The sequence below is a fragment of the Agelaius phoeniceus genome, chromosome 6 (genome assembly GCF_051311805.1).
Source record: "Agelaius phoeniceus isolate bAgePho1 chromosome 6, bAgePho1.hap1, whole genome shotgun sequence".
In the NCBI taxonomy this organism is placed as follows: domain Eukaryota; kingdom Metazoa; phylum Chordata; class Aves; order Passeriformes; family Icteridae; genus Agelaius; species Agelaius phoeniceus.
In genome coordinates this window covers 38434725-38448374 of record NC_135270.1, presented here as the reverse complement: position 1 = coordinate 38448374, position 13650 = coordinate 38434725, and the positions used below count along the sequence as shown (strand labels likewise).

Sequence of the window (13650 nt, the reverse complement as noted above, 5' to 3'; positions counted from 1 at the left end):
GGATCCAGCCCAAAGCTGGGGCTGTTAACATCAACAAAGTTAACAGCGTGGGTGTTGGGGAGGAGGTTGCCCTGCATGGCTAAAGTAACTTCAGCTGGAGCATAGCGAATAGTGCCAGTGGTGTAGACCCTCTGAGCAGCAGTGCTGGTCGCAGCAAGGGTTCCTGTTACCCTGTGAACCAAAGGAAGCACCACATTGCCTGCTTGTAACCTCTGAAGGGCTTCCAGGTCCCCAGTGTACAACAAAGAGTTGGACGCTGTGGGACCTCCTGGATGTTTGTCCCTTGGAGATGCTGAAAGTGGAGGTGACAAAGGGTCAGAGGACACTGGAGCCAAGGCCGAGTTGGATGAGGTGCTGAACTGAGTTTTACGGCTGGCAGTATTTTCAGTCCCTGGTGGGGTGAGGACAGAGTCTGGAATGGAGACATGTAAACTACTGCTGGCTTGGGGGGAAGGGAAGTGCTCGGAGCTGGGGGGCTTGGTCATACTGTAGGGTGATTCATTCCTTGAGATTTCCCTGTTGGGTGGGTAATTCCAAATACTGCTATCGTTATCAAAATTGATAGGTTCTGAGATTTCTGTTTTAATTTTGAGCACTGAGGCACTGTTTGGTGACGAGAGCAGCTGGGGCTGGTCCACCAAAGCTGAGTCAAGTCCATTTGGACTTGAGGTGCTTGACAGCCTTCTCCGGGTCATGCTGCCTCCCTTTTGCTTTTTTCTCCTCTTCTTCCTCTTCTGATGTTTGCTGGAAGACTGGGCATTTACTTCACCTGCACTGTCTGAGTCCTTGGCACTGTCAGAGGTCAGTGATTCACAGTTCTGCAACCGCAAGTCTGACTCACTCTCAACATAGCGCTCCACCTTGATCTGCATAGAGCCAAGGGTGCCAAAACTGTCCTCAGGGGCCTTCTGATTCTCGAAGTCTGAGTTTTCAAAGCTGTCATCACTGTCCCTGCTGTCCTGGTTGCTGGAGCTGTTCCCATCCTCATTACAGTTCATTTCATTATCTGACTGATTTCCTGACTTTTTCCTGTCCGATTCAGGGTCTTCACTGTTTTCTGACTGGTTTCCTTTTTCATCTGACTTTGAGTTCTCATTGTCCTCTGGAGCAAAATGAAAGTGAAACAAAGCATTAGCAATAGGAACATAATATTATAATCCAAGTCCAGGTTTCTACCTACCAATGAGATTTGATTTGCTTTAACCTTTATTTTTGGCAAAAGATGTTCTCTTCTGTAGAGCTGCATGGTTTTTTTTTTTCAGTGTTGTGTTGGGAGAGTTTTGATCACCATGAATGTCTCTGACTCAGGACTGTTAATGCTCTAGAAGCCTATGCTATAAGGCTGCACCTCGATTGAGGGGCCTTTTCATCTGCTCACCAGACAGGAATCATGATGACAGCTGTGAGCACAACAGCATTGTAGCTGTGCCATCCAAACAGGAGTCAGTGAACAATCCCATTATCCCCTAATGTTCTGGTGATTGTTCTTTCACATCCATATTCTCCTGCAGTGGGCAGGCATCCACGTATAGCACTATTTACTAATGAAGATTCTAGTACTCTCATCTGATTTTCCTATGACAATTGCCACTTTTGAAGTGGCATAGAGTCTCTGGCTGCAGTGGAATTACTGCTGATTTCCTCCCATGTGAGAGGAGAAGCAACTTGTGTATGAATGAATGCATAAACTAGTTAAAATAAATGAATAAACTGGTTTATTATTAAAACAATTTTGCTATGTTGCTAGACTGTTGTCTTATATTGTCCTGAAGGAAAACAATTATAAAAAAATACAGAAAAAATAATCAGCCAATGAATCAATTTCTTGGTTGATCCAAATCATCTAAAGACCATTGAAAACAGCACATCTACAGCCCTGAGAAGCTGTCACTCTTCTTGCCTGAATTAATTTAATTATAATTCTAATATGGGTGAGATAAACACTGTAGCCCACTGGACTCAGAGAGCCAAAGCAGCTTTGAGACTGAATATGCTCCATTATCACACTATGTTTGAAAGGGTCAAAAAAGGTTTCAGGAAACCCCGTCCTTTACAGACCAGCCAGAAATCTTTTGTTGCCTAATAAAAGACGTTTTTCGCTCATCAGAGCCAAGTACTACCCTTTTCAACATCCTTGCTTTAGGTGGAGAGGGGAAGGATTCATTTGTCTCTAAAGATATTGGTTACTTCTGGAGCCATGTCAATACCAAACTATTTCCCAGAAGTGCTGAAGGTGGCTTTGACAGGAAAGCTGCCTGAGCATTCAGCACACTGCACTTTGCAAGTCACTTAGTGGGACTTCTGCTTGTGTGAACAGCAGCAGAGAGACCCTTCCTTTTGAAAAATAAAACCTACAGGAAAAAAGTAAAAAAGTGGCTGTAAATCCCTAAGTCTCATCCAATGTTTTGTTCCACCTAGGACTGAATTTGTCCAACAATTTTTTCTTCCTTTTTTTGAAGATGCTTTCTTTTAAGGCCATGGTTACTAGCTGGGGAAGGGTGGTCTTAGAGTGAGGTGGTTTAAAGCTACACAATATTTGCCTGGGATTATATCACAGGTTGAACTGAACTTGTTGGTTTCATCTAAAATACTGTTCCAAATTCAGGTCCTTTGGCATTTCTATTTAATGCCTTTGTAGTAAACAAGCCCCTGTGTCTTCTGCCTTCCAAGACTCCAGATATCTCCTTCAGAGATATAAATATCTGTGCACCTTTGGAATGCTGTCTTGCTCTGCATCAGCTTTAGAAGTCATGAATGTACATGTCTTTCTCATGTGCTCACCTGGAGAAACTGCCAGTGCATTTCCAGGAAATGCAAACTGCTCCCCACATATGTGTTATTTGGCTATTTAGGAACAAGACAGCACAAAGGAAGCACTGGGAATGGATGAAGAAATTCCCAATGACAGTGGTCAGCAAGCCTGCACATTGACTTAAACCAAGATGTCGAAGGATAACAAATAAAAGCAAAAGATGAAAGAGAACATCCATATAAAAATATAATATAATATAATATAATATAATATAATATAATATAATATAATTAATATAATATAATATCCTGATTCTCTTCTTGCTTTTTCTTGATTTATATCACAGTGATCCACTTCCTCTAGAGTGTTTTTGGTAGTTATCATAGACATGAGAGAAAAAATCATCTATCTATCTGTCTGTTTGTTTATCTATCTATCTATCTATCTATCTATCTATCTATCTATCTATCCACCCATCCTACATAGAACAGCTGAAAAACATCTTTACTTCTTGGGCTACAGGAAAACACACCTCTCTCAAGGCCAGATGATTTGCACCTATGCCTAGGTAACCACTGTTAAAACTAACAGGGAATGTGTGAACCATCTGTGCACTGGACCATCTGTAGGACTAATTTACACATAGAACTTGAGAAGTATACTCAGCTTTTAAAAAACAGCTGAAGTCCCAGACTTTAAGAGCGTACAAACAAGTTCTTGAACCCTCACATTTTAATTAAATATAACTTTTAACCCAATAAAACTCTAAATTTTTTTCAATCTTTACTGCCCCCTAGTGAGACTCTTCAAGAATGTATTTATACACAAGGAGTCAAAGATTGACGGTGGAGACCTCTCTGTAGAATGTCTGCCTACTTTGGAAAGAGAAGAGCTTGAATTTTATCCAACAGTTGCAATCCCAAGTCCTCTGCACAAGGCAAAACACCTTAAGCACAGCTGGGGAATCAAATATTTAGTTTGGTGCTACGTAGGCAAGAATGCGTGAAGAAAGTGAAGAGAAATTCTGAGGAAATGGAAATGCTAAGGTGATTAAAAGATTTTGCTAGTGTTTTTCAATTTAATTTTATATGATTTTTTTTGTTTGTTTGTTTTAATGGAAAAATACTTGAGAAGGAAAATTAAACTGAAAAGCTGGTCCTGTGGCTTTCATGATAAGAACCTCTAGTGGGTGTGAAGGCACACCATGAGTGTTACCTGAGTTGTCCTTTGAGTCCGATTCAGAGTCAGAGGTCTCTGAGGATTCTGAGGTTTTCTCTGGCAGGTGAGGAAGTTGTGCAATATCCATTGGAGTGTCCTTGTACTCTGGGTTACTGAAGAGGATACAACAAATATAAAGAGGATACAGCAAATATAAACACAATTGGATGATTTGCAGTTTCATGATTTTTTCCTCTTTTCATATCAAAGTTCAGGAACAAAGAACAGGAAGAATAGCAGAGTAAACACAGAAACACATATTTTTGGCTTCAGAGTTTCACAGCAGGGATTTTGTGAAGGTTTATTTTAATACAGCAGTCAAAAACCTTTATTGACCAGGTACTAAACCTTGTTTGATTCTAGTGAAGTTTTAGAGCTATCAAAGCATCCTTGCTGAAGTGGGACATCATGGCTTGTGTGATATCTAGCAGTAAAGCTACACTGTGTAATCATCCAACAACAAAATATCTTGATTTTGATCCCATTACTGTGCCTGGGAGGACAGAGAGAGTGTTTTAACTCTTCCAATCTGTTTCTCCCCCACTGGCAATGTCTATCAGAGTTATCTCTGTAGAAATGTTCTCCATCAACCTTGCCAGAGTCCTTTCAATGCCTGTTTTTCTCAACATTCCAATTTTCCACATTTTAATCAAGCACATCACACATGAAATTATTAAGGAGGTGCTCAGCTAGGGCTAAAAAAGTGACCACTGTTCCAAAGAATCTGGCCAAAAATTAGATAAAATAGGTTACATATTTTTAAACACAGCACACATACATCCACATCAGCAAGAAACCAAAAACAACCTCTCTAACTATGTGACAGATGCACATGTGCATGTTAAGATGCATATGTTAGGGATAAAGAACTGTCAACACACCCATTATAATCATATCTTCATCTGCTCATGTGGTGCTCACCTGTGACTTGTTAGCAAGGAACATGACTGCAATCTAAAAAAGCTACACTGCCAGAGAGATGGAAGAAAACCCCAGCAACACTCTGCTTTTGCTTGGTTTGTACCTTTTAAAATGTGTTCCTTTCTTAAATGCATGCAAATGCAGGGGAACAGCCATAGCTAAACATAAGTGGTAGAGAATATTAAAAATAGCAAATCTTTAATAATTTTTGAATGAGTGAGCATTTCCATGCAGTTCAAGTTCAATTCTGGTAAAATGGAAAATCCACAGTCCTGCATGGAACAATATGAGGCAGCACTGGGGGTGCCTGACACACTTTCAGAATGACAGTATGCTCATATTCAGCCTCTTAGAGTGCACTGTGAAAACTCAGAGTTCACACAGTTCACATTGAGATGCTGTATTACAATTATCATCTTTACGGCTTTGTCCTGACAAAGTAACTTTATTCTGTTGCATCCCAGGGCAGTCCCCAAATTTGCCCCCTCCAAGCAAAAGATGTTTGAGGGCTTTCACACTGTGAATAACAAGTTGCTAGAACAAGAACAGCAGTAATCCTCCCTGTCACTATAATTAGTCTATCCTTTTACAGACAGCTGAATCATACTTTCTAATGCATGGAAATGTATACAGACCAGTACTCCTGCTAAGAGTAGACCTAATTATGCCTTAATCTGTTATTAAAATATTATTTGGACATTTAGATCTTTTGTGAATTCCAGTACAAGGAGAAATCTAAATTAAAACCACAAATTCAGTGAAGATGTTAATATTTCTCTAACAGACTAGAAAAATCAGGTTCTGGGAGGAGAGCTGGGGAAGACAGACCACACAGCTTTTTTTTTTTTTTTTTTTGGTTAGGTATATTCTGCTTGTAGAGGAAATTATTTTGTGGGATGTTTGTGGACTAGGTTCACTTATTGTCTGGAAAGCAGCAAAGGGGACAGAAGTAGCTGTTCATAATTCTTATGCATGACTTTTACAGCTAAAGCAGGAAATAGGAGAACATTTCTGGGCATTTTGCAGCCCAGTTAAGTACTGGGGCAGTGAATCTGTACTTCCAGTTCAGAATTGTCAGCCTTAATCTGACCTCTTGAAATGCTGCATTCTGCCTCACACTTGCAAGAACAGACAAAAAAGTAGCAGGATAAGGATATGTTCAGAAAAGTCTGTGCTAAATCATATCAGGCCAAAAAACTCCAGGTCCCAGTGAAAACTCCACTGCCGTGTGAGGTTTCCCTCAGTACCCCTTCAATGCTCTCCTGCCAGGGGTTGCTTCCTTCTCTTCCCCAAAAGGGGAATCAAAAGCATTTCAACATGCAAGTTTAGGCAGGCACAGTCTCTTCAGGGCTTGCTGGACTTGGCATAATAAGTCACAATCTAACCCCTAGACATCACTTTGAACTCTCATGGCATCAAAGGGAATATAAAAAACCATGACAAGCAACTTAAAAGGAGAACAGGCCAGAAAATGACAATTGCATTTCATGACAATCTCAAGGTTTCAAATTTTATTTGTTTGTTTGTTCTGCTTTGGAACGAAACAGAATATTTCCCAATCTTATTGAACATTTTCACAAAACAGAATGTGTTGAAAGGTATTTTCAGATGAGAAAGGTCAGGTTTATAATTCACTGTCTCTCAGTGACTGTTGGTTTTCCCTTGGGCTCTGAAATCAGTCCTTTAAAAACACTTTGGTAAAATAGAATTTCTCAGGGAACAGCCTTTCATTCAAGTAATTACTAATATTTCTATTTAAAATAGTTCTAATAGCTTAAAATAGTAGTTTATAGTACTTTTATTTTTATATCTTATGTTGTATTTTTCAGTGTGAATATTATATGATGCTTACAGGAACAACAAAATTGTTTGAGCCTTTTTTGTCCTGAGAAAGTTCCTCTCTCTGGAGTGAACTGGCAAATGCCTTTCAGAGATAACTTTTTTTTTTTTTTTGCCGTACCAGCAGATTGCTTCCCTGCATTTTTAGTATCCAAATAAAACAGTGCCAAACACTTCACACCAGATTTTATAACACAGCTACTGAAAGTTGGTGTGGATAATTTTTATCTTTGAGCTCACATTGAGTAGATTTCAGGGCATGCAATAAAATAGTGGAGGGTTTATTTCAAGACTGAAGCAGCATAATAATTCAAGAATATTCTCATGTGCAGAGATACGACAGATGCCTCAATAACTATAACAAAATGGCACGGCTTTTGACAAGGACTACATGAAAAGTTCTTCTCAACTTTCTCTATTAGGCTGTTGTTTTTTCCTAGACCTCTCACTGACAGAGACAAGCAGCAGAGACAGCAGCTGAAGTGAGAGAAGTGACTGGGAGACCTACCTAAGGAGGTAATTGACCCAAATGATATTCTTCTCACTTGCGTTCTTGGCGTTGACAGCTATGGTTGCACTAGATTGTATCCAGATATAACCTCCGTTCTTCTGCATCCAGCGGTAATACTTTGTTACACACTGACCCTTATTCAGCACTGACAGGAAAACACAAACAAAACACAAGCAAGATAGAGTACGCGTTAGAATTGTGGTAAAATGACCTTCATTGTACAACGTGACACAAGTATAAGCAGAAGATACTTGGCTTCTTTTGGATTTAATGCCAGTGAGATGACAAACAGAATCTGAAGTTCAGTATAACTACCGTTTTACAAGTTTTAAAGTATAATTTTAATCTACTTTTGGAAACTCCAGCGGAAGAAGAAAAGCAAAAAATCCTACAAATCTCTACGGTTCTCAGAATACTTATTGCTATGTGGACATTTCCAATGCACTCAATGTCAAACTGTAAAAAAAGAAAAGGAAAAAAAGAGGCAAATTTATATGTGATTTATTCATAGCTTCTAGGTAGACCTCTTTGAGATTCTGGATATTTGAAAGGTTTGGGAAGATACTCTACCCCTGCTGCTTTGATCATTTCTCCTCATTGCAGGCGATATCAACCACTGAACTTATACATCTGTTTCTTTGATCTTGTCAAACAGAATTTACAGTTCTCAGATGAACCAAATCTCCACTGGTCAGTGGGGGAAAAGTCTTTGGAGAATTTACTTTCTACCAGAGCAAAGTAAATCCACCAACAGGCTGAGAAAGAGGCCTAGGGGAGGCACAGAATGACTTGGTTAGAGCCAAAGAGCGGCAGCTCTCTCCAATGCTTGGAATATGCTAGGAAACAGAAAGAAGTAAAAGCAATCAGTAATGTGAAACGGTGCTGGTCCATGCTCACAGCAAGACAGCTTAAAAATACAGATGTTTAAAGTAATACCTCAGCCAAAATATTGCCAAGTTGAAACGGATTTGTTTTGTATCTGATTCTTCCGCGTCAGGAGAAGGGAATGAAAGGCAAAGCTTTCGGTGGAAGGTCGCAGAACGGTTTTATAAAACCCGCAAACTGCACAAAGTCTCGGCAGGGCCGAGCTGGAGCCCTCTGCCTCCCTGCCTCCCTCACGATTGCCGCAAAGCTTCGTGCACTAGAGGGCAGTGTGCCTTCACAGTCACCGCCGGCTTTTGTCATGTCCTTGTCTCCGTCTGCTAAAATGAAAAACCTCTAACTGCTGTAATAAATTTGGCTAAATTAGCTGCTAAATGGTTATCTCAAGTAATATGTATTTGCATTAATCATCTTGCTCTAAACCAGAACAAGCCAGAGTCCTAAAGACGTAGTAAATTCATATTGTCCATTTAATTACGGCTAATAAGTGCTTCATATACAATAGTTTCATGAAGTACATTTTCTTTTTTTTTCTTTTTTTCCTTTTCCTTTTATTTTTCCTTTTTTCTTTTTCTTTTTCTTTTTTTTTTTTTTTTGAGAGAAAAGAAAAAAGTCACTTTGGAAAAGGATAAGTATTTAAGGCAGTTAAAGTTCCTACCATAAATGTGACAAATGACACTTTGGAGCTTTCAAGTTAACCAAGTGTCTATACCCCCAATTATACATGTGAATGTATCTATATCTAAATCTGTGTACAGCAGATATCTGCAGGAAAAGATGTTTACAAAGGCAGCCATACAAACAGTGATGTTTCCTTATCTTGGAGGTATCCTCCAATCCCCACTGCAATTTTTCAACTACTAGAGAAAAACATGCATGTAAAATAATGCCATGTAAAGTGAATGTGAAGTGCAAGTTATGTTTAGCTCTAATATAAACAAATATTTGTATCTGGGTCTTTATGTTTTTAAGCAGCCTCTAGTGAACTAAGTTTGGTCCTGGCAGACATCACTATTTCCCTAAATTTTTACTTTTGTATTTCAAGCTCTAAATATTCCACTATGATAATTCATTGTCTTCAAAACCTCATTATACAGCAGAATAAAGATAAAACTTGAACAACTGACTACCCAGCATTTCTGTCAAACCAATGTTGTAAGCCACTTTAGAAAACAATCTCACATAAATTAGCCCAACTTTATCAGTTAGGAAGAATAAAGGAAGAAAAGCACTGCTGTAAGTTTTGATTATGGTAAGCATTTCCATTTCAGTAAAACAGGACATTCAAAATACTCTGCTTACAGCTGAGTGTAAAACTGATGTGCACACAAGCGTGGAGTGATACTATCTCTTTTCTGGAAACACGAATACCCACAGCTGAGTGCAGGAACTAGTAAAATCTATCTGCACTTGTACCTCCTAAATACACTAGTGTCTTCCTTGGAACAGTTTTTATCTGAGGAGTTTACCATGCTACACAGGTGCCAAAGGACAACTGTCCACATACACATTTGAAAATCAAAGTACCAGGTGAGTCACTAGGCAGTGGCTGAAGGGCACACTGCAGTTATTCATAGTGATAGTCATAAGGTCCCAGATTCTCCAGCTCTTTTGGTCATCCTAGACAAATCCTCCATCCTTCAGTAACTTATACATTGGTTGTTGCACCACTGGAAAAGTCTGTGTCATGGACTGAACAGAGCATTCATTTCAGAGCTATGGAAAAGAGGAAAAGATGCCTGCTTTCTCAAGAATGAGAATTTTGTGCATCAGAGCTATATACAAACCATCTGCACTCAGAGTTCAGGCTCCCAAGCACAAAGAATACATCCAAAGAATGTTTGAAATACTGTATTAAAAATGAACTTTCTGTGAAGTTCATCTACCTGCAAATTCCCACTCTATTTTTGGCCAGCTTAGATATATTACCAGATACACAGAATTTTCCTTGCTGCGTCAGTCTAAAGCACATTTCATATAAGAGATTTGTGGCCCATGCTCTAAAGGAAGTCCCATGATTCAATATAAAATTTCTCTCTATAAAGAGATTCTTTGGCAGGCAAGCTGCACTGTGCTGCTAAATCTGGTTGTTACCTCCTGTGAGAGTGCACTAGGCACCCCCAACTCAGTTCTGAAAATTCCCAGTATACCTTGAAAAGAAATTTCTAAATGTGATGAAAGAAAATGATAATGAAAAAAATTTGAATTGTTTTCTAATTTACAGTATTCTTTTACTGCTGGCATTGCCAACCTGCAACTTTGAAATTAGATAAGCATTTTGAGGCAAAAAAAAGCAATTAGAAGGAGGCAACAGGGAAGGAAATTTATCCAGTTTATTGTTAACCAGTTTTACTGAGTAAAGCCCAGTTTCATTTTAAAGATCTTCAGTTTGCAGGTACGGAGAGCCCATTAATAAAGTTCCTGAATTTGAGAAGAAATGAAAGCAAAGAATCACTCCACTCAGCTCTGATTGTGAAGATATGTTTTCTAACTAGCAACAGACCATGCATTTCAGTTTAGCACAAACTGAATGTAAATGTAATGCCATGTAGATTACATCCTGAATTGCCAGGATGCTTTGTTTTCAGGCAAATCCCTCACTCACTGAGCAGTGCAAATAATTTTATATTTCTATTTGTGTTATACATGGAGTACCCAGTATGGCAGACAAGGTGAGACTTGTGACCAGATTGGTGGGATGGCTCATGTGATGGGATTAAGCATAATCAGGTTATATAATTATATATATAATTATATACATATATACATATATACACACACACACACATATAGAGACATATACACAAACCCTTTAATCAAAGGGACTAACTGAGGGTTAATGTTTCAAAATTGGTGACCTTTATGTCAGCTGCACAGATATATTCCCTAAAATGGTGGATGGTAAACCTGATTAAAATTTGCTGAAATGTTACCTAGTTCCTCAATTTGAATTCAGTGGTTGGCATGCAAGAAGCGCACAGTATGTCATGGTAAGAAATAAAAAACCCCTCACTTATTTCTCAAAGTATGAATATATTGCTGTGTACACAGTTCGCAACAGAGGGATTTCAGTTTTCCTTGGTAGCTTTGTGCACAGCAATATTCTTGTAGCAGCGGAATGGAGGAGGGGGCAAAAGAAGAAACAGTCAGTGTTCTTTGCAGGAACCTATTTCTGTTAGAAAATTAAAATAAATCAGTACAAGTTTGTCTTCAGAAATATGGTTACAAATAGAAAAAGAACATAGTTTCTTCCTGTAAGGCTGTTCTGAGAAATCAAAGCCAAAGCTTCTAAATAGTGAGTTGTGTTTTAAAAGAAGGAAGTAGCTTAATTCAGTTTGAAGAGGAGATGAAGAAATTGTGTATCAAAAGCAGTCTTTTAGTAAAGTCTCTTACAAAAGGACATTTTACTCATGTGCATATGCATTTAAAAGCTACTCTATATTGCGTATTCAGGTAAGTATTGAGTAAATAGGAAATGATGAGATCATCTTACATATTCACACAGCTTCACAAAGAGGCTCTTTATAATTGGTGAAAATATTGAGGTTACATCTGCTGTGCTATTCACCCTTCTCCTTGAAATACCTTTATCAATGACTGGATGGTATTGATACTGAACTCTCATGGTAAACTTATAAGAATATTTTTAATTTACTGCACGAGGATGAAATTGCTGTACTTAATGCTACAGTCAGATACTTAGCTGCAGCCACAAGTACTCTTTTTACATTCACAAAACTGGCAGACGAAACATGAAAAGGAATACTGACTCTTTAATCTCCACTTCTCCACCTAAGGCCCAAGGCAAGCTGACAGGGTAACTTCGTTCTGGAAACAGAAGGGTTTTTATTTTTTTAATTCTGGATTACTTTTTCTTCTGCTTTTGAAAACTGTGGGCAATAGGGGAATGAACCTGGCATAGACTTTAAACAAGAACAAGTTTCTTTATCTGAAAAGTTACAGTCCTTGATGCTTACAGGAAGGTCATTTTCAAAACCCACAGGAAAAATAGCATCACAGCCAGAAAGAGTGCATTAAGTGCCTTATTTGCCTGTAACAGAGACAGTTGTCCATTTATAATAGCTCTGAGGATCAAGTGAGTCTTTGATGTTGTAAGGACTTTCCTATAGATTTTGCAATTAGTGAGCTAGATGTTTAAAATAGTGAGTATCCACAAATTGGATTTTAGAAATGAAAAATATTTAGCAATGTTAAATGATGCTTGGTACAGAATTAGGAGCTAGATGATAGGAGACCTGTAGACATGTGGTGAGGAATCATATGTCAGCTATGTAACTCTCTACAAACAACTCTATTTTGGATCTACTGCATGGGGTAGAGGGAGGAGGAGGGGACTTAAGCCTGGACAGTGTGTGGATGCATGGTCTACTCACTGGGCCAAAAGCAAGGCCTTCAGAGCAGATTGCTTGGTAAAGAATGCCAGCTTCCCATCACAAGAGTCCCCGTGGGCAATGCTGCTCTACCTGTCTTCATTGCACACAGCTCCTCACCAGCCCTGTCTGACTTGCTGTATCTCAACAGAGTTCTTCTAAAGAAAATTCCAAAGATGAGAACTGCTTTAAGAAAATGCTGGTGAGGCTTTAGAAAGCTGTGTTTTATTCACAGCAAACAACAGTAGAAAGCCCTGAGTGCTGGACATCTTTTTTAGCATAGGGTAGAAAGCAATCTATCATGTCAATACCACTGACTGAGACCTGGCTGCCACTGTGATATGAATATCAGAGAGTAATAGTTGCAAGTTTATAAACATAAATTCATCTTTTCCTACCATAAGCAGGAAGTAGCAGATCAGGTTCATGAAAGAAAACTGTACTTCACTGACATTCAAACTCCCACCGAACTTCTTCATTCACCAGGGTAATCTTTTAAGCATCTACAGTCACTCTAAAAATGCTAAGTATGGCAATCGATTCATTGCTTACTTTACAATCTGAAATACTGTTTAATCTTCCAGTGTAGGGATGTTACACACATAAATACGTGATAAATTAGGCAAAATTAAGTATCAACAACCTTGCAGAAAAAATAAAGAGCCTTAATCAAGCATTTAGAAAAATTTGAAACCTTAAGAATGTTTGAAAACTAAGCAACACTTTTCCTGCCTCTTTGCAGAAAAGCAAATGTTAAAAGCGGTCTGAGTCAAACTATTAAAAAATGTGAATTCATATTAGGATCAAAGTTTGTAACTTGCCAAATACAGTGAAGAAGGCCTTGCATGCTGCATGTGAAAATTATCTCAGATTAGGACCAGGAAGATGTTTTGTTAAAAATCAATTCTATGTTATCAGTTTACATGACATCAGTTCACAGTAGCAGTGCAAATTTATTAAAACCAAGCAAAGACACAAAAATTAGTGTTTCCCAGCACCATGGAAATCATAATCTCCTACTTGAACAGCAGAGGCACTTTTCTCCCCCCGTTCTTTTTGTGATTATTATAACATACCATTTTCCCATGGCCCAATGTTTGAAATGGCAACTTTATAATTATGCATAACCATGAATA

At 38.6% G+C, this 13650-nt stretch overlaps 1 protein-coding gene across 5 annotated transcripts in view; it reads right to left on the bottom strand.

Annotated features, from left to right (window-relative positions):
* NPAS3 (neuronal PAS domain protein 3) overlaps positions 1-13650 on the bottom strand; it is a 595107-nt gene that overhangs the window by 3185 nt on the left and 578272 nt on the right. For all 5 annotated transcript variants that reach the window (XM_077180438.1, XM_077180439.1, XM_054635311.2 and 2 more), the window contains 3 exons: positions 7239-7386; positions 3968-4083; positions 1-1102 (listed from right to left, as the gene is read on the bottom strand). The exon at positions 1-1102 is cut by the window's left edge and continues 3185 nt beyond it. In XM_077180438.1, coding sequence (XP_077036553.1) covers positions 1-1102; positions 3968-4083; positions 7239-7386 — 1366 coding nt within the window. The remainder of the gene's footprint in view (positions 1103-3967; positions 4084-7238; positions 7387-13650) is intronic.